Source organism: Ranitomeya variabilis, chromosome 2 (genome assembly GCF_051348905.1).
Source record: "Ranitomeya variabilis isolate aRanVar5 chromosome 2, aRanVar5.hap1, whole genome shotgun sequence".
In the NCBI taxonomy this organism is placed as follows: domain Eukaryota; kingdom Metazoa; phylum Chordata; class Amphibia; order Anura; family Dendrobatidae; genus Ranitomeya; species Ranitomeya variabilis.
This window is the reverse complement of record NC_135233.1, coordinates 702,486,063-702,505,514: the sequence shown is the minus strand read 5'-3', so window position 1 is coordinate 702,505,514 and position 19,452 is coordinate 702,486,063. Positions and strand designations below refer to the sequence as shown.

The window sequence follows — 19,452 nt, the reverse complement described above, 5'->3', positions numbered from 1 at the left end:
TTGTCCACCACCTGCCCCCAAATCTGATGCAACCTCTCCACCACAGCATCCACTCCAGGACAATCCGAAGATTCCACTTGACCGGAGGAAAATCGAGGATGAAACCCCAAATTACAGAAAAACGGGGACACCAAGGTGGCAGAGCTGGCCCGATTATTGAGGGCGAACTCCGCCAAAGGCAAAAAAGCAACCCAATCATCCTGATCCGCAGACACAAAACACCTCAAATATGTCTCCAAGGTCTGATTAGTCCGCTCGGTCTGGCCATTAGTCTGAGGATGGAAAGCAGACGAAAAAGACAAATCTATGCCCATCCTAGCACAGAATGCCCGCCAAAATCTAGACACGAATTGGGTCCCTCTGTCAGAAACGATATTCTCAGGAATACCATGCAAACGAACAACATTTTGAAAAAACAGAGGAACCAACTCGGAAGAAGAAGGCAACTTAGGCAAGGGAACCAGATGGACCATCTTAGAGAAACGGTCACACACCACCCAGATGACAGACATCTTCTGAGAAACAGGCAGATCCGAAATAAAATCCATCGAGATGTGCGTCCAAGGCCTCTTCGGGATAGGCAAGGGCAACAACAATCCACTAGCCCGAGAACAACAAGGCTTGGCCCGAGCACAAACGTCACAAGACTGCACAAAGCCTCGCACATCTCGTGACAGGGAAGGCCACCAGAAGGACCTTGCCACCAAATCCCTGGTACCAAAGATTCCAGGATGACCTGCCAACGCAGAAGATTGAACCTCAGAGATGACTCTACTGGTCCAATCATCAGGAACAAACAGTCTACCAGGTGGGCAACGATCAGGTCTATCCGCCTGAAACTCCTGCAAGGCCCGCCGCAGGTCTGGAGAAACGGCAGACAATATCACTCCATCTTTAAGGATACCTGTGGGCTCAGAATTACCAGGGGAGTCAGGCTCAAAACTCCTAGAAAGGGCATCCGCCTTAACATTCTTAGAACCCGGTAGGTACGACACCACAAAATTAAACCGAGAGAAAAACAACGACCAGCGCGCCTGTCTAGGATTCAGGCGCCTGGCAGACTCAAGGTAAATTAAATTTTTGTGGTCAGTCAATACCACCACCTGATGTCTGGCCCCCTCAAGCCAGTGACGCCACTCCTCAAAAGCCCACTTCATGGCCAAAAGCTCCCGATTCCCAATATCATAATTCCGCTCGGCGGGCGAAAATTTACGGGAAAAAAAAGCACAAGGTCTCATCACGGAGCAGTCGGAACTTCTCTGCGACAACACCGCCCCAGCTCCGATTTCAGAAGCGTCGACCTCAACCTGAAAAGGAAGAGCAACATCAGGCTGACGCAACACTGGGGCGGAAGAAAAGCGGCGCTTGAGCTCCCGAAAGGCCTCCACAGCATCAGGGGACCAATCAGCAACATCAGCACCCTTCTTAGTCAAATCAGTCAATGGTTTTACAACATCAGAAAAACCAGCAATAAATCAACGATAAAAGTTAGCAAAGCCCAAAAATTTCTGAAGACTCTTAAGAGAAGAGGGTTGTGTCCAATCACCAATAGCCTGAACCTTGACAGGATCCATCTCGATGGAAGAGGGGGAAAAATGTATCCCAAGAAAGAAATCTTTTGAACCCCAAAAACACACTTAGAACCCTTCACACACAAGGAATTAGACCGCAAAACCTGAAAAACCCTCCTGACCTGCTGGACATGAGAGTCCCAGTCATCCGAAAAAATCAGAATATCATCCAGATACACAATCATAAATTTATCCAAATAATCGCGGAAAATGTCATGCATAAAGGACTGGAAGACTGAAGGGGCATTTGAAAGACCAAAAGGCATCACCAAATACTCAAAATGGCCCTCGGGCGTATTAAATGCGGTTTTCCACTCATCCCCCTGCTTGATTCGCACCAAATTATACGCCCCACGGAGATCAATCTTAGAGAACCACTTGGCCCCCTTTATACGAGCAAACAAATCAGTAAGCAGTGGTAACGGATATTGATATTTAACCGTGATTTTATTCAAAAGTCGATAATCAATACACGGCCTCAAAGAGCCGTCTTTCTTAGACACAAAGAAAAAACCGGCTCCTAAGGGAGATGACGAAGGACGAATATGTCCCTTTTCCAAGGACTCCTTTATATATTCTCGCATAGCAGCGTGTTCAGGCACAGACAGATTAAATAAACGACCCTTAGGGTATTTACTACCCGGAATCAAGTTTATGGCACAATCGCACTCCCGGTGCGGAGGTAGTGAACCAACCTTGGGTTCTTCAAAAACGTCACGAAAGTCAGACAAGAATTCAGGAATCTCAGAGGGAATAGATGATGAAATGGAAACCAAAGGTACGTCCCCATGAGTTCCTTTACATCCCCAGCTTAACACAGACATAGCTCTCCAGTCGAGGACTGGGTTATGAGATTGCAGCCATGGCAATCCCAGCACCAAAACATCATGTAGATTATACAGCACCAGAAAGCGAATAACCTCCTGGTGATCCGGATTAACACGCATAGTCACTTGTGTCCAGTATTGTGGTTTATTACTAGCCAATGGGGTGGAGTCAATCCCTTTCAGAGGTATCGGAGCCTCCAGTGGCTCCAAATCATACCCACAGCGTTTGGCAAAGGACCAATCCATAAGACTCAAAGCAGCGCCAGAGTCGACATAGGCGTCCGCGGTAATAGATGACAAAGAACAAATCAGGGTCACAGATAGAATAAACTTAGACTGTAAAGTGCTAATTGAAACAGACTTGTCAGGCTTCTTAGTACGCTTAAAGCATGCTGATATAACATGAGTTGAATCACAATAGAAGCACAACCCATTTTTTCGTCTAAAATTCTGCCGCTCGCTTCTGGACAGAATTCTATCACATTGCATATTTTCTGGCGTTTTCTCAGTAGACACCGCCAAATGGTGCACAGGTTTGCGCTCCCGCAGACGCCTATCGATCTGAATAGCCATCGTCATGGACTCATTCAGACTCGCAGGCACAGGGAACCCCACCATAACATCCTTAATGGCATCAGAGAGACCTTCTCTGAAAATCGCCGCCAGGGCGCACTCATTCCACTGAGTAAGCACAGACCATTTGCGGAATTTTTGGCAGTATATTTCAGCTTCATCTTGCCCCTGAGACAAGGACATCAAGGCCTTTTCCGCCTGAAGCTCTAAATGAGGTTCCTCATAAAGCAACCCCAAGGCCAGAAAAAACGCATCCACATTGAGCAACGCAGGATTCCCTGGTGCCAATGCAAAAGCCCAGTCTTGAGGGTCGCCCCGGAGCAAGGAAATTACAATCCTGACCTGCTGTGCAGGGTCTCCGGCAGAGCGAGACTTCAGGGACAAAAACAATTTGCAATTATTTTTAAAATTTTGAAAGTGAGATCTATTCCCCGAGAAGAATTCAGGCAAAGGAATTCTAGGCTCAGACATAGGTGCATGAACAACAAAATCTTGCAAATTTTGTACCTTTGTGGCGAGATTATTCAAACCTGTAGCTACACTCTGAAGATCCATTTGAAACAGGTGAACACAGAGCCATTCAAGGATTAGAAGGAGAGAAAGAGAGGAAGGCTGCAGTATAGGCAGACTAGCAAGTGATTCAATTAAGAGCACACTCAGAACTAGAGGAAAAAAAAAAAAAAAATTGTAGCAGACTTCTTTTTTCTCTCCTTTCTCAGCCAGTAATTTAACCCTTTTTTGGGCCGGTCAAACTGTCATGATTCTCAATGGCGAGAGAACATAGCCCAGCATATATGAGAACTAGCTCTTGGAAGATGGAAACTATACTGACCATGAACTAAACCTGCCGCACAACTAGAAGTGGCCGGGTAGCATGCCTACGTTTTTTAACCCTAGATGCCCAGCGCCAGCCGGAGAACTACCTAATCCTAGCAGAGGAAAAGACAGTCCTGGCTCACCTCTAGAGAAATTTTCCCAAAAGGCAGACAGAGGCCCCCACATATATTGGCGGTGATTTTAGATGAAATGACAAACGTAGTATGAAAATAGGTTTAGCAAAATCGAGGTCCGCTTTCTAGATAGCAGGAAGACAGAAAGGACACTTTCATGGTCAGCAGAAAACCCTATCAAAACACCATCCAGAAATTCCTTTAAGACTCTAGCATTAACTCATAACACCAGAGTGGCAATTTCCGATCACAAGAGCTTTCCAGACACAGTAACGAAACAGCAGCTGTGAACAGGAACAAAATGCAAAAACACACAAGGACAAAAGTCCAACTTAGCTGGGAGTTGTCTAGTAGCAGGAACAAGCACAGAAGGCTTCTGATTACATTGTTGACCGGCAAGAAACTGACAGAGGAGCAAGGTTATATAGCGACTCCCACATCCTGATAGGAGCAGGTGAACAGAGGGGATGATGCACACAAGTTAAATTCCACAAGTGGCCACCGGGGGAGCCCAGAATCCAATTTCACAACACCTCACCCTGTCTTTTCTGAGTAGGGTTATGGCCGTGTTAAAAGGAGAGCTAGTGTTTGGTGGGATGATCCCTGGTTTATCAGGTTTCAGTTAGCTGACCGGGGCACCCGTCTACCCCCGTGTCTCCACACTGTGTAAGAACAATATATTGGCTCCTGGCAGTCTAACAGCTCATCACAATATACAATCTCAACTGCTTTGGAGGTGTAAGTAGGCTTACATATCTAGATTTTTAGGTAGGTACATGTCCAAAAAGCCTGTACTTGCAACTGGGTGTTGAATAAATTTGGCCTGTACTATATAGATGTAAAAAGTGAATCATGCAAAAAAAGTTTCAGATCTTTATACTTTGTGATGTGAAAAGTTTTAGTGAAATGTTTGTATTTTTTTGAGGAATATTATTTTGTATAGTAACATAAAAACAATTAATCCTCCTCATCAAAAGGATCTTGCAAGAAGAAATGCAAAGACTCATCACTTTTGATAAGCAAGTACACTACATATGCAAAAGATACTGCTTTCAACTTTTTTTCTGTAAGAAATATTGTGGTGGTTTACGGCTTTTTAGTGCTTTAAGAATAAAGAATATTCATCTGCAGCAGGACAAAAGCTTTCTACACAATATTGCTGATCAATTTGATTCTAAGGCCACATGCATACAATAAGTATCTGGTGAGTTTTTACCTCAGTATTTTTAAGGCAAAACCAGAATAAGTGGGTGAAAAATGCCGAAATGGTGACGTGTTTCTATTATACTGCTCCTCTGATTGTTCTGCTCCTGATTTGGCCTACAAATACTAACTTAAAATGCTGACCAAATACTGAATGAGTGCATGTGGCCTAACATTGTCTAAAATTAGTTTAACATTGCTGCTGCTGGCAACTTTCTCGTCTCTGTTTACCCTCAATCTAATGAATCTCTGTTTTATTCACAGACTACTACACTTAACTTTACTACTGCACCTGTACACTGTATCAGTCTCTACAGAATTTGTCCAATATTTAAAGGTTTTCTCATCCAATTGCTATTGCTGAGCTGTGAGATCTGATGTCCTTACACTATCCTAAATCACCCTAAAATGGCTACTACATACCCTGCCTCAACTTTTATACAGGCTATGGCAGTCCTTCCTTGACAGTAGTGCTAATCTATGCGATATCATAATTACAAGACATTATGGGAAAGCCTGCAAAAAGTATACCCTAACCTTGAACAGAGGTGATCTGTCCTTCACCATATAAGCTTCGATAATGACTGAATAAATTAAACAAGCAAAGGTCACCTTAGAAGCGGGTAGGCCTCTCTGTGGGCCTATTGGAATGACAAACCAGGAATCCAAATGTTCGAATAGAGCGATGACTGACAAGTATTGCTCTGATGATGTCCAGCTTGAGCAACACTCACAGCAGGATCAGGATGGGCGAAGGGAAGAATAAATGTAAAACAATGTCCTCACTAAAGTGGGAAGGTGAAATGACCTTTGGAAGAAAAGATGTAACCAGCAGCAATACAACTCTGTCAAGATGCAGGATGAGGTAGGGAGAACAAAAGGAGAGTGCGGTCAGCTCTGAAACATTTAATAGATGTAACTGCTATAAGAAAAGCCACCTTACAGGAGTGACAGAACAGTGAGAAGTCTTTACTTGGCTCCAAGGGTGGGGACTGAAGCACTTGCAGAGGAGTGGTACAAGGTCTTTGTATGTGTCACTCCTTGGGGAAAAGTCTTAACTAGCAGATTAGAAGCCACATCTCTTTGAAATAGAATAGGCAAGGCAGAAATCTAAACAATTAGGGTATAGGGTCTGCGTCACGATGATACTAAGCTAAACTGAGGAGGCTTGGTGCTAGCAAGAAAGATAAAGTCTTCTGGGGAGGAGACAATTTTTTTGTTAGGATGTTTTGTTAGTGTCATAGTTAGTGTTTTAGTAACAGGAGCCAATGGTTCCTGTGTCTGCCATTGGAGCTACCCCCAAAAAATATGTTTTGGGGGTGCTTTTTGTACTTTTCTTGGGTCCTGCTGGCTAATCTGTTTTCTTTGGAGGTTTTGCAGTCTCTGCATGCTTTTTCATTGGAGGTTCTGCAAAACGTATTGGAGATTAAGTAACTCTTTCCTAAGGTTAGATAGAATTAAAATTCAGCAGACAGGTGGAAATTACACCAAATATGTTTTGGTGGTGCATTATGTGTGATAAATATGGCAATTATAGCTTTACAGGTTAGATAATCTACCTTGAACCATCTCTTGGATTGATAATTCTATATTTATATTATGTGACAAACTAGAAAACTTAAATACCTTTTTTAAGTTTTTCTGGCTCCACCTGTTTTTTCTTGGATTCTGAAGGATCTTCATGCTTTTTTACAAGAATCTCTGAAAAAGTATTGAAAATGTATAACTGCTGTTTAATAATTAGACAGGGATAACCTACAGCAGAAAGCTAAAAACTGCAACAAATGTGTAGATTGCGTGACAAATCTAGCACGTGAGTAAACATGATAGACGCTTTTCTTTACATTATCTTTTAGCACACTCAAAATCAATTTGGTGCCAATAATTTGGTACCTTTCTTTGTTTCTGATGGCTTCTCCTCTTTCTTCTTGGGTTCTATTGGTTCTTCATGCCGTTTCACTGGAGGTTCTGTAAAGTTATTAAAGATTTATTAACATTATTTAAAGTTACACAGGATTACACTACAGCAGGCAGTTAGAAGGTATTTTGGTGGTACATTTTGTGTGATAAATGTGGCACATCTGGTTAGACATGTTAGACCATCTACCTGTGGAGACATGAGCAGTCTGCGGGTGCTCTAGTCTGCTAGACGAAACTGCATGGACCAGGAATTATCCCACCGAACGCCTGCTCTCCTTTTACCATGGTTGTGATACTACTCAGACAACACAGGGTGAGGGTAAAACAGTGTGGCAATACTTTATTCAACCACAAAACTGGCAGATAAGACATAGAACAGTCCCAGCAAAATACCCAAGATGCTACAAATGAGCCTCACTCTTCTGCTGACTCACAGGGCTAATAGCAGCTGTGACTTCAGAGCTTCCAGTGCATGCACAGATAGGATGTAAAGACAGGCTTAGGAAGCTGACAGTCCATTGAGGCACAAGAGCAGGTGACCAGAGGGTCACAACCTGGCTTTTCTGAAAATCTCCATGTAGCCTGGTGACCAGAGGGTCCCATTCCTGGTTTTCCCAAATGTATCCATGGGGCTCAGGTGACCGGTGGGTCCAAATCCTGACTACCCCAAATGTACCCATGGTTCAATGATGGTTAATTGAGCAAATTTTTATTCTTAAAGCCGGGCCATGGTCCCCTAAGCTGGCATCTTGTAGAATGTTAAATCTGTGTCCCTCATGGAGGAGCCATGCCATGATGTCTTGGCTGCTGTCTGTGGTTCTTTGGATCTCTGGATGTCATGGATATATGGATATATCTTCTTACAGAGGCATATATCCCACTTTTAATATTTCACAACTGTTGTCCTTCAAGCCAGCATACAGAGGTCAAGAAGAAGATGTGATGAGATCAACCCACACTGTTTGACCATCTAATCAATTTACATAGTCTTTACTCTTCTGCTTTGTAAATCAACAAGCCACTGGACCCACACAATGGTCATTCAAACATATTAAGTAGTGATTAGTGTTGAGCGATACCTTCCGATATACAAAGGTATCGGTATCGGATTGGATCGGCCGATACCCAAAAAATATCGGATATCGCGGATACCGATACCCGATACCAATGCATATCAATGGGACACAAAATATCGGAATGGTTCCCAGGGTCTGAAGGAGAGGAAACTCTCCTTCAGGCCCTGGGATCCATATTCATGTATAAAATAAAGAATAAAAATAAAAAATATTGATATACTCATCCCTCGGACGGCCCCTGGCTCTCACCGGTCCAAGCGTCTGCCTCAGTTCCTAAGAATGCAGAGTGAAGGACCTTCGATGACGTCGCGGCTTGTGATTGGTCGCATCACCACTCATGTGACCGCTCACGTGACCAATCACAAGCTGCGACGTCATCGCAGGTCCTACACTCACTGCATTCTTAGGAACGGAGGCTGCCGGTTACATCGCTAAGGTCCAGGGTCTGCCGGAGGGGTGAGTATATCCATATTTTTAATTTTTATTCTTTATTTTTTATGTGAATATGGATCCCAGGGCCTGAAGGAGAGTCTCCTCTCCTCCAGACCCTGGGAACCATACACTGGGAACTTCCGATTCCGATTTCCGATATCACAAAAATATCGGAACTCGGTATCGGAATTCCGATACAGCAAATATCGGCCGATACCCGATGCTTGCGGTATCGGAATGCTCAACACTAGTAGTGATGAGGTGGTCTCCGAGTATTTTGGGGGTGCTCGGAGATTTCATTTTTGTCTCCGCAGCTACATGATTTGTGGCTGCTAGACAGCAAATCATGTAGCTGCGGAGTCAAAAAAGAAATCTCCAACAACCACCAACACAATGGTCATTCAACATATTAAGTAGTGATGAGCTAGTATGCTCGTTACTCAGGTTTTCCGAGCATACTCAGGTGGTGGTATTTTGGGAGTGCTCGGAGATGTCATTTTTGTCTCTGTGGCTACATGATTTGCAGCTGCTGGACAGCCTGAACACATGCAGGAATTGTAGTTGTCTGTCACCACAAGAACACTGCCAGAAAAAGCCAAAGACTGCCGAGTGCAGTGAATACCGCCGGAAGGTAATGAGCGGCCCTGGAAGCAGATGCGACTGGAAGACATCGGGACGGGAGAACGCATCTCTGGACAGGTAAGTATAATATTTATAATGTTTATTAGTAATTTTATTTTTTCTATTACAGCCGCTCTGGACCCAAACCTGACCCGAGCTGTAAAATGCGTTTCCCATGGAAATCCCTGTTCGGGTCCTTGTAACTGAACACTGTATTTGGTATGGTCCCGAACTTTACACTTCAGGTTCGCCCATCCCTAGTCAACATTTCACACTCTTGACTAACTGAAGAACAGACACATAAATACAAAAGTCAACATATAAATAACGGAAAATGACTCCAGGCTTTCTGAAAATGGACATCTGGTTAATTACGATAAAATGCTTTGTTGCCACAGTACCTTATGCCATGTCTTGGCTGGCAAACTCTAAAGCAGATCATATAAGCAGAAACTACATAAAATTTAATTTGGTGGTATAAAACCACCAAATTATTAATTTGGGACTTGTGGCTTGGCAAGCTAGACACTCTTCCTTACAACACTTATTAGTCAGCATACTCAATATAAATATTTTGCTCTGATACTTTTGTACCTTTTTTGGGTTCTTCAAGCTTACCCTCTTTTTTCTTTGATTCTACTGGTTTTTCATGCTTTTTCACTACAGGCTCTGCAAATACATTGTAGATTAACTAACACTGTCCTAAAGCTAGTCAGGATAAAGCCAAAGCATAAACTGCATCCAATGTATTTAAATGATGCATACTGAATGATAACTTTGGTTCTTGTAGCTTGATATGCTAGGCATTCCTCCTTAAAGCACTTAGCTAGCATACTTTATTTCAGGGAGCCCCTACCTGTGCCTTGAGATACACATGTGGCTTGCGGCTGTTTGCCAGCATGATACATTAGAATCAGGTCTAGCAAATTATTATGAAGAGCAGGCCCCCAGAGGGTGAGTTTTGTGAGCAGCCCTGGACAGAAGAGCAGATCTAGATGAACACATTATGGTCTCTCGGAGTTTAGAGATAAATTAAAGGGGTTGTCTACTATTAAGACAAACTCTTCTCATAATCCACACTTGGCCTCAATAATGTAAAAAAGCTTATGCTCACCTCCCGTGTCAGCATTGTTCCCGCTGCATTGGAACTTGTTATCCCTGGGGCTCTTGTGCAGTTGTTGTGACATGTGATCCAGTCACCCAATCAGCGCGGGCACCAGTGTCCCTACCTTCGGATGAGTTGAACATGAAGGGGTAGTCTGAGTTGCAGTTTATCTCTGACTCCCTCTTCATGTTCAAATGTCCAAAGGCGGGTCAGTGACATCAGCGCTAATTGGGTGCCGGGGTCCAGTGTCACAAAACCAGCATGGGAGCTCAAGGGAGAATGAGTGCTGACACCATGAGAATGGCGCTGGCACGGAAGGTGAGTATTAGCTTTTTTATTTTATCATGGCCAAGCATGGGATATGAAAAGGAGTTGTCCAAGTAGTGGACAACTCCTTTAAGTAAAAGTTATCTGAAGATAGGAAGATACTGCCAGTCAGAGGGGGTGTTTTAACCCCTTCATGACCCCAGCTTTTTTCAGTTTTGCGCTTTTGTTTTTCGCTCCCCTCCTTCCCAGAGCCATAACTTTTTTATTTTTCTGTCAATATGGCCATGTGAGGGCGTATTTTTTGCAGGACAAGTTGTCCTTTTGACTGACATCATTGGTTTGTGCATGCCATGTACTAGAAAATGGGAAAAAAATTCCAAGTGCAATGAAATTGCTAAAAACGTGCAATCCCACACTGTTTTATTGTTTGGCTTTTTTGCTAGGTTCACTAAATGCTAACACTGACCTGCCATTATGATTCTCCAGGTCATTACAAGTTCACAGACACTAAACATGTCTAGGTTGTTTTTTATCTAAGTGGTAAAAAAGATTTCAAACTTTGTTAAAAAAAAAGAAAAAAATTGCACAATTTTCCAATACCCATAATGTCTCAATTTTCATGATCTGGGGTTGGGTGAGGGATTATTTTTGTGTGCCGAGCTGACTTTTTTAATGATACCATTTTGGTGCAGATACGTTCTTTTGATCGCTCGTTATTGCATTTTAATGCAATGTTGCGGCGACCAAAAAAACGTAATTATGGCGTTTCAAATTTTTTTCTCGCTATGCTTTTTAGCAATCAGATTAATCCTTTTTTTAATTGATATATTGGGCGATTCTGAACTTGGCGATACGAAATATGTGTATATTTGATTTTTTTTAATTGTTTTATTTTGAATGGGGCGAAAGGGGGGTGATTTAAACTTTAATATTTTTTTTATTTCTTTCATAATTTTTAAAACATTTTTCTTTTCCTTCTGCCATGCTTCAATAGCCTCCATGGGAGGCACAACTTGATCGGCTCAGCTACATAGGAGCGATGCTCAGATCACTGTTATGTAGCTGAATTACTACATTGCAATGAGCGCCAACCACAGGGTGGCGCTCACAGCAATCAGGCATCAACAACCATAGAGATCTTCAATAGACCTCTGGTTGTCATGCCGACGCATCGCTGACCCCTGATCAAGTGACGGGGGTCAGCGATGCTCTCATTTCCAGTCCGATGGCTGGAAGAGCTAGTTAAATACCGTTGTGAGCGTTTGACAGCAACATTTAACTAGATAATAGCAGCGGGTGGATCATGATTCCACCCCCCACTATTGCGGGCACATGTCAGCTGTACAAAACAGCTGACATGTCCTGGTTATGATGCAGGCTCACCGCCGGAGCCCGCGTCAAAGCGGGAGTTCTGACCTCAGATTTATTATCCCGTCCGAGGTCAGAAAGGGGTTAAGCTGGATGTAATAGTGTTGTGAGAGTGATTGAAGTAAGACTACCAAAGGTGGGTAAGGTAGGAAACCTGGGATGTAAATATACTGCCTCAGGGTGATATCTATAGGGTAACTGTGGTTGTCATATACTGATAATGGAGGCACTGTTTTCTCTACTATGGGGAACCCTCTAACACAACTGAATGTGGATGGCAACTCTCTGTCAGAGCAGACTGTGGTTCTTGAGTTAAGAAAGGTTGGGGACCATTGCTCTATATCAATATTCTGCACCAAATTTTCTAATATGTACCTTTCCTAGGTTCTGCTAGCATCTCAGCTTTCTTCTTGGGTTCTTGTGGCTCTTCACGTTTTTTCACTGGAGGCTCTTCAAAAGATATGGTAGATTTATTAATATTATTATAAAAGTAGATCAGACAGTCAGAAACTGCACCAAATTTCTACTGTAGTGTAGATTGTGTGATAAATTTAGCACATGTTTCTAGACATCTTAGGCACATTAATGTATACCTCCTCTTTCCAAACATGCTTCTACATGAATATTTTGTGGCAATACTTAACTACCTTCCTTGGTTTCTGCTGGCTTTTCCTCTTTTCTCTTGGCTTCTACTGGCTCTGCATGCATTTTCACTGGAAGCTCTGCAAAGTAATTCTAGATTTATTAATACTGTTCTAAACTTAGGATGAAACTACAACAGACAGGTAGAAACTACCCTAAATATATTTTGGTGTGCACTTTGTATGATAAATATGTCACATGTCGCTAGACATGCTAGACAATCTACCTTAGGGCTCCTTTTCACTTGCGAGATATACGTCATACATCCTTGTCTTGCAGGTTAAAACCCTCCTCTGGTGCCGGCACTTGGGAGCGGAGCATGCAGCTCCATGTGTTGCTATGCGGCCGCACACTCCGCTCTGGAGTGCTGGCACCAGAGGAGGGTTTTAACCTTCGAGACATGGCCATATGTCTCACAAGTGAAAAGGAGCCCTTATGCCGTACCTTATCTTGCATACTTTAAAGCAGATCACAAAAGCAGAAACTGCATCAAATTTATTTCAGAGGTGTAAAAAAGAATAATAAATTTAGTACTTGTAGCTTGACATGCTAGACACTCTTCCTTACATCATCTATTAGTCAGCATACGCTGCATAAATAATTTGGTCTGATACTTAGATACTAGTAATGAGCGAGTATGCTCGTTACTTGGGTTTTCCGAGCATGCTCGGGTGTTCTCCGAGTATTTTGGGCATGCTCGGACAGTTAGTTTGTGTTGCCGCAGCTGCATGGTTTGCAGCTGCCAGACAGCCTGCATACATGAGGATTGTCTGTTTGTTAGGAAATCCCCACATGTATTCAGGCTGTCTAGCAGCCGCAAATCATGCAGCTCCAGCAACACAAACTAAATCTCTGAGCATGCCCAAAATACTTGGACAACACCTGAGCATGCTCGGAAAACCCGAGTAACGAGCATACATGCTCATCACTATTAGGTACCTTTTTTGAGTTCTGTAGGCTCATCCTCTTTCTTCTTTGATTCTGCTGGTTCTTCATGCTTTTTTGATGCAGGCTCTGCAAATATATTGTTACTTGTAGCATGATATGCTATGCATTCCTCCTTAAAACCCTTAGCTAGCATACTCTACAGCAGTGGTCCCCAACATGTAGCTCAGGAGTCACATGTGGTTTGCACACTTATGATGTGTGACTCGGGCCGTCTGCCAGCTTGATAAATAAGCACCAGGTATAGCAAATATTTCTGAAGAGCAGGTCCCCAGATGGTGAGTTTTATGAATAACCCCGCAGAGAAGAGCAGATCTAAATGAACACATATTGGTCTTGAGGGTTTAGAGATAAATTAGTATAGTGAGAAGATGGGAAGATAGTGCCAGACTGTGGCTCTTGAGTTAAAAAAGGTTAGGGACCATTGCTCTACATCAATATTCTGCACACAATTTTCCTGTAGGTACCTTTCCTAGGTTCTGCTAGCTTCCCATCTTTTTTCTTGAGTTCTGCTGGCTCTTCATGTTTTTTCACTGGAGGCTCTTCAAAAGGTATGGTAGATTTATTAATATTATCATCAAAGTATATCAGACTGACAGAAACTGTACCATATTTCTTCTGTAGTGCTGATTGAGTGATTAATTTAGCATATGTTGCTAGACATGCTAGACACATTTTTACACCTCTTCTTAGCAAACATTCTTCTACATTAATATTTTGAGGTAATACTTAGCTACCTTTCTTAGTTTCTGGTGGCTTTTCTTTGCTCTTGAGTGCTCCTGGCTCTTCATGCTTTTTCACTGGAAGCTCTGCAAAGTCATTAGAGATTTATTAATATTATTCTAAACTTAGAGAGAATGAAACTACAACAGACAGGTATAAACTACGCTAAATATATTTTGGTGGAGCATTTTGTGTGATAAATATGTCATATGTGGCTAGACATGTTAGACAATCCACCTTATGCCCTAAAGAAGATAACACAAGCAGAAACTACATAAAATGTATTTCAGTGGTGTAAAAAAGAATGATAACTTTGGTACTAGTAGCTTGACATGCTAGACATTCTTCCTTAGGCTGTGTGCACACGTTGCGGATTTTTCGCTTTTTTTAGCATTTTTTCGCTATAAAAACGCATAAAAAACGCATACATATGCTTTCCATCATTTAGAATGAATTCCGCAATTTTTGTGCATATGTTGCGGAAAAAAACGCAGCATGTTCATTAATTTTGTTGATTTTGCAGATTTACCACTATATTATTGCATCCCAGAACCTCCGGAAAAATCCGCAAAAAATCCGCAAAAAAACCCACGAAAAAAATGTGAAAAAAAACCGTGAAAAATCTGCATGTGGATTTCTTGCAGAAAATGTCCTGTTTTGTTCAGAAATTTTCTGCAAGAAATCCTGACGTGTGCACATACCCTTACACTGCCTATTAGCCAGCATACTTTGCATAAATATTTTGGTGTGATATTTCGGTACTTTTTTGGGGTTCTGCAGGCTCATCCTCTTTCTTCTTGGATTCTGCTGGTTCTTCAAGCTTTCTCGCTAGAGGCTCTGCAAATATATTGTAGATTAACTAACACTGTACTAAATTAGTCAGGATAAAGCCAAAGCATAAACTATATCAAATTTATTTAAGTGAAGCACCCTGTCTGATAATTTTGGTACATTTAGCTTTACAGTGGCTTGCAAAACTATTCAACCCACTTGGCATTTTTTGTGTTTTGCTACCTCACAACCTGGAATTTTCCTTTTTTGTAGGGTTTGTGTCAGTTCTTGTATAGAATATGTCTACAACTGAATGTTTGGTGTTCTTCTTTGTGACATAATAACAAAAAGGACAAAATAACGGAAAACTTCAGTGTGCATATCTATTCACCCCCCTAAAGTCAGTACTGTGTAGAGTATTCTTTTGCTACAATTACAGCTGCAAGTGGCTTTGGATAAATTTCTATGAGCTTTCCACATCTTGCCACTAGGATTTTTACCAATTTCTCTTGGCAAAACTGTTCCAGCTCCTTCAAGTCTGATGGTTTCCTCTGGTGAATAGCAATCTTAAAGACTGACTACAGATTCTCAATTGGATTTAGGTCTGGGATTTGATTAAGCCAATCCAAAACATTTAAAAGGTTTCCCCTTAACCCCTTTACCCCCAAGGGTGGTTTGCACGTTAATGACTGGGCCAATTTTTACAATTCTGACCACTGTCCCTTTATGAGGTTATAACTCTGGAACGCTTCAACGGATCCCAGTGATTCTGACATTGTTTTCTCAAGACATATTGTACTTCATGATAGTGATAAAATTTCTTTGATATTACCTGCGTCTATTTGTAAAAAAAAATGGAAATTTGGCGACAATTTTGAAAATTTCATAATTTTCCAATTTTTATGCAATAAAATCACAGAGATATGTCACACAAAATACTAAATAAGTAACATTTCCCACATGTCTACTTTACATCAACACAATTTTGGAACCAAAATTTTTTTTGTTAGGGAGTTATAAGGGTTAAATTTGAACAGCAATTTCTCATTTTTACAACACCATTTTTTTTTAGGGACCACATCTCATTTGAAGTCATTTTGAGGGGTCTATATGATACAAAATAACCAAGTGTGACACCATTCTAAAAAAACTGCACCCCTCAAGGTGCTCAAAACCACATTCAAGAAGTTTATTAACCCTTCAGGTGTTTCACAGGAATTTTTGGAATGTTTAAATAAAAATGAACATTTGACTTTTTTTCACAAAAAATTTACTTCAGCTCCAATTTGTTTTATTTTACCAAGGGTAACAGGAGAAAATGGACCCCAAAAGTTGTTGTGCAATTTGTCCTGAGTACGCCAATACCCCATATGTGGATGTAAACCACTGTTTGGGCTCATGGTAGAGCTCGGAAGCGAAGGAGCGCCGTTTGACTTTTCAATGCAAAATTGACTGGAATTGAGATGGGATGCCATGTTGCGTTTGGGGAGCCCCTGATGTGCCTAAACATTGAAATCCCCCACAAGTGACACCATTTTGGAACGTAGACCCCCTAAGGAACTTATCTAGAAGTGTGGTGAGCACTTTGTCCCATTAAGTGATTCACAGAAATTTACAATGCAGAGCCATAAAAATAAAAAATCATACTTTTTCACAAAAATGATCTTTTCACCCCCAATTTTTTATTTTCCCAAGGGTAAGAGAAGAAATTGGACCCCAAAAGTTGTTGTACAATTTGTCCTGAGTATGCTGATACCCCATATGTGGGGGTAAACCACTGTTTGGGCCCATGGGAGAGCTCGGAAGGGAAGGAGCGCCGTTTGACGTTTCAATGCAAAATTGACAGGAATTGAGATGGGACGCCATGTTGCATTTGGAGAGCCACTGATGTGCCTAAACATTGAAACCCCCCACAAGTGACACCATTTTGGAAAGTAGATCCCCTAAGGAACTCCTCTAGATGTTTTGTGAGAGCTTTGAACCCCCAAGTGTTTCACTACAGTTCATGAGAGTACGGAAGGCTAGCACTCGACAAACGTGGAAGTGAAGGTGCAAGTGAACGGAACCGATGGTCCTCTCAGTCACAGAACATATAATCACTGCACTCATACGATGGAAATACTTGATTCATGTGAATAATTTTATTGAGAAAAATGTTCGGGTGGAGCGATAAGTACAAACGTTTCGGCCAACCCGTGGCCTTGATCACTTAATCGCTGAAACAAATAAGATAAAACATAGTAAATAACTATGTACATAGTGTCAACACAGATAATCATACATATATTATACATATATACATATATACAAATCGGAAAACATGTCAGAACCGTATGCTGTGAAGAAATATCGAGGTGCCACATGGTGTCATACCATCGGAACAAGGTGAGGAGCACAAATGACGGAAAAGGAGAAGGTTTCAAAGAAGCACAACGTATAGATGTTATTAAAGAGACGGTAAAGATTACAGCATACCCTTGGGTAGAAATTCTTTTCTCTAGAGTGTAACTGGTGCTGCTAGGGTATCAGCCAAGAAATTAAGGGTAGACAAACCTGTCACTGTAAGAGGACATAAATGAGTCGTACAGCTGTGTTACTGGTATATTTACTACATCAGGTAAAAGCAAGCGTAAGCCTTGGACACGGCTGGCGTATATAAGTGTAAGGAGTATTCGTCATCGTCACCTTAATTTTATTAGTGCAGCGGCCGCCGTGGGGAGAGGACGGTTGCTATGCCCATCAAAAGCTGTATGGGTAAATGTAGATACACTAAATAGTGTTGTCTTAGTGGCAACCTCTAGGAAGTACGTCCAAGATAGTAGTGGCTACCTGTTAAATTGAGGAGCCTGTCGAGGCAAGTGTCTGGTGCTTTTGAGAGGGTGGACCAGTCCTCCGGGAGAATCTGCCCGGCTATGGGGGGATAAATAATGCGAAAATACATGAGAAAACATGAAAAAATCCAAATCACACTGCCCCTTTTGTTTTGTAGTATATAGGCGAAGTGCCTGTAGAGAAGAATCATTACCTTCTTATTGTATTTTATGTTATGGGGCCAGTCCAAGCTATTAAGCGTTAATTTTGGCAAAATAAAACCGCAGTGTGAGGGAATCCGTGTAGCTATAAAGAGAGACAGATGGCATAAGTATGGAGCACAATTTGAGCTGTCATGAACTAGTAACTTATCTGATAGTGGTAGCTCACATCCGTCCTCAGGGTTCAGTACACTAGGTGGCTGGAATTCACGTTGGTGGATAAGTGGGATGTGCAGACACCGGCCGTGTCAATGCATGTGGCAGCGCTGCTTGTAAGCCAGGGATGGTGCTTATAAGAGGTCCCAGATGGTCAGTAACGCGCGCAGAGACGCCGGCGCGTGCGCAGTACAGATTCCGGCCGTTCGCGCATGCGCAGTGGAAGAGAAGCTGAATCAGTCTGCACTAGAATGGCTGGGCTTGCGCAGTATGAGTGAGACCAAACATGCCGATAGCAGAGCGATCGTCGGAGTCTGCGCTGTAGGGGCAGTAAAGAGGTGTCAGTGTGTACACAGTACATCAAAGAGGAGGGCGGTAATGTCATCACTTATAATAGGGGAGGTGGGGGTCCAACTGCTCCAGTAAAGGTGAGGGATGTTAGCCTAGATTCTACCAGCGCTTATGTACTTAGGACTAGGGTATTGCCTCGGTTATGTACACAGGGAAATCGGGACACCGCAGAGCTGTTGTGTTTCGGGGCACTAATGGAAAGGATGTGAAAGGCTGATAAATAAAGCATAGTGAAGCATCATATTGAAGACAACACATATATATATAGATGACATATACAGGAATATACAGTTACATTATGCAGATACATGGTAGGAGTCCAAACTAATAAATAAATAAATCAATCAAAAGTGGATGAAATAAAATGAAGAAGATGAAATGAAAAAAATGAAATGAAAAAAATGAAGTGAAAAAATTAAAGTGAAAAAATGAAAATATGAGAATGAATGAATAAAAATGAATGCAATGAATGAATGAAAAAAGGGAAAATAATGAAAAAATGAAAAAGCGATCCAGAACGTTTCCCTCTGTTTCAACAACTGAATATGATTACCACCCCTTCTAGGGTGTGAACCAACAGCGACGAAGTGACCTTCTTGGACACTAAAATATTGAAAGATCTTGACGGCAACCTAAGTACGGACATCTTCACAAAACCGACTGATTGTAACAGCCTTTTATTATACAATAGCTGCCATCCCAGGTCTATTAAAAATAGTCTCCCAAGATCACAATTCAAAAGAGTAACTAGAATTGTTTCCGACCCTTCTACCAGAGAGACCAGGCTACAAGAAATGTCAAATAAGTTTGAAGCCCGCCAGTATCCATCTGATCTTCTTGACATGGAATCGGCCAGAGCCCTCCATGATTCAGTCAACACAGTCTCTAGGGTACAAAGGAGTTCACGACTCCCCTTTGT

The 19,452-nt window shown here is 42.0% G+C and overlaps 1 protein-coding gene across 1 annotated transcript in view; it reads right to left on the bottom strand.

The window, feature by feature from the left end:
- The window catches only part of LOC143807646 (uncharacterized), a 1,106,746-nt gene that overhangs the window by 95,919 nt on the left and 991,375 nt on the right, over window positions 1-19,452 (bottom strand). The window contains exons 135-143 of the mRNA XM_077289447.1: window positions 14,986-15,060; window positions 14,238-14,309; window positions 13,968-14,042; window positions 13,495-13,569; window positions 12,561-12,635; window positions 12,289-12,363; window positions 9,792-9,842; window positions 7,018-7,092; window positions 6,751-6,825 (exon numbers count right to left, since the gene is read on the bottom strand). Of these exons, the coding sequence (XP_077145562.1) occupies window positions 6,751-6,825; window positions 7,018-7,092; window positions 9,792-9,842; window positions 12,289-12,363; window positions 12,561-12,635; window positions 13,495-13,569; window positions 13,968-14,042; window positions 14,238-14,309; window positions 14,986-15,060 (648 nt within the window). The remainder of the gene's footprint in view (window positions 1-6,750; window positions 6,826-7,017; window positions 7,093-9,791; window positions 9,843-12,288; window positions 12,364-12,560; window positions 12,636-13,494; window positions 13,570-13,967; window positions 14,043-14,237; window positions 14,310-14,985; window positions 15,061-19,452) is intronic.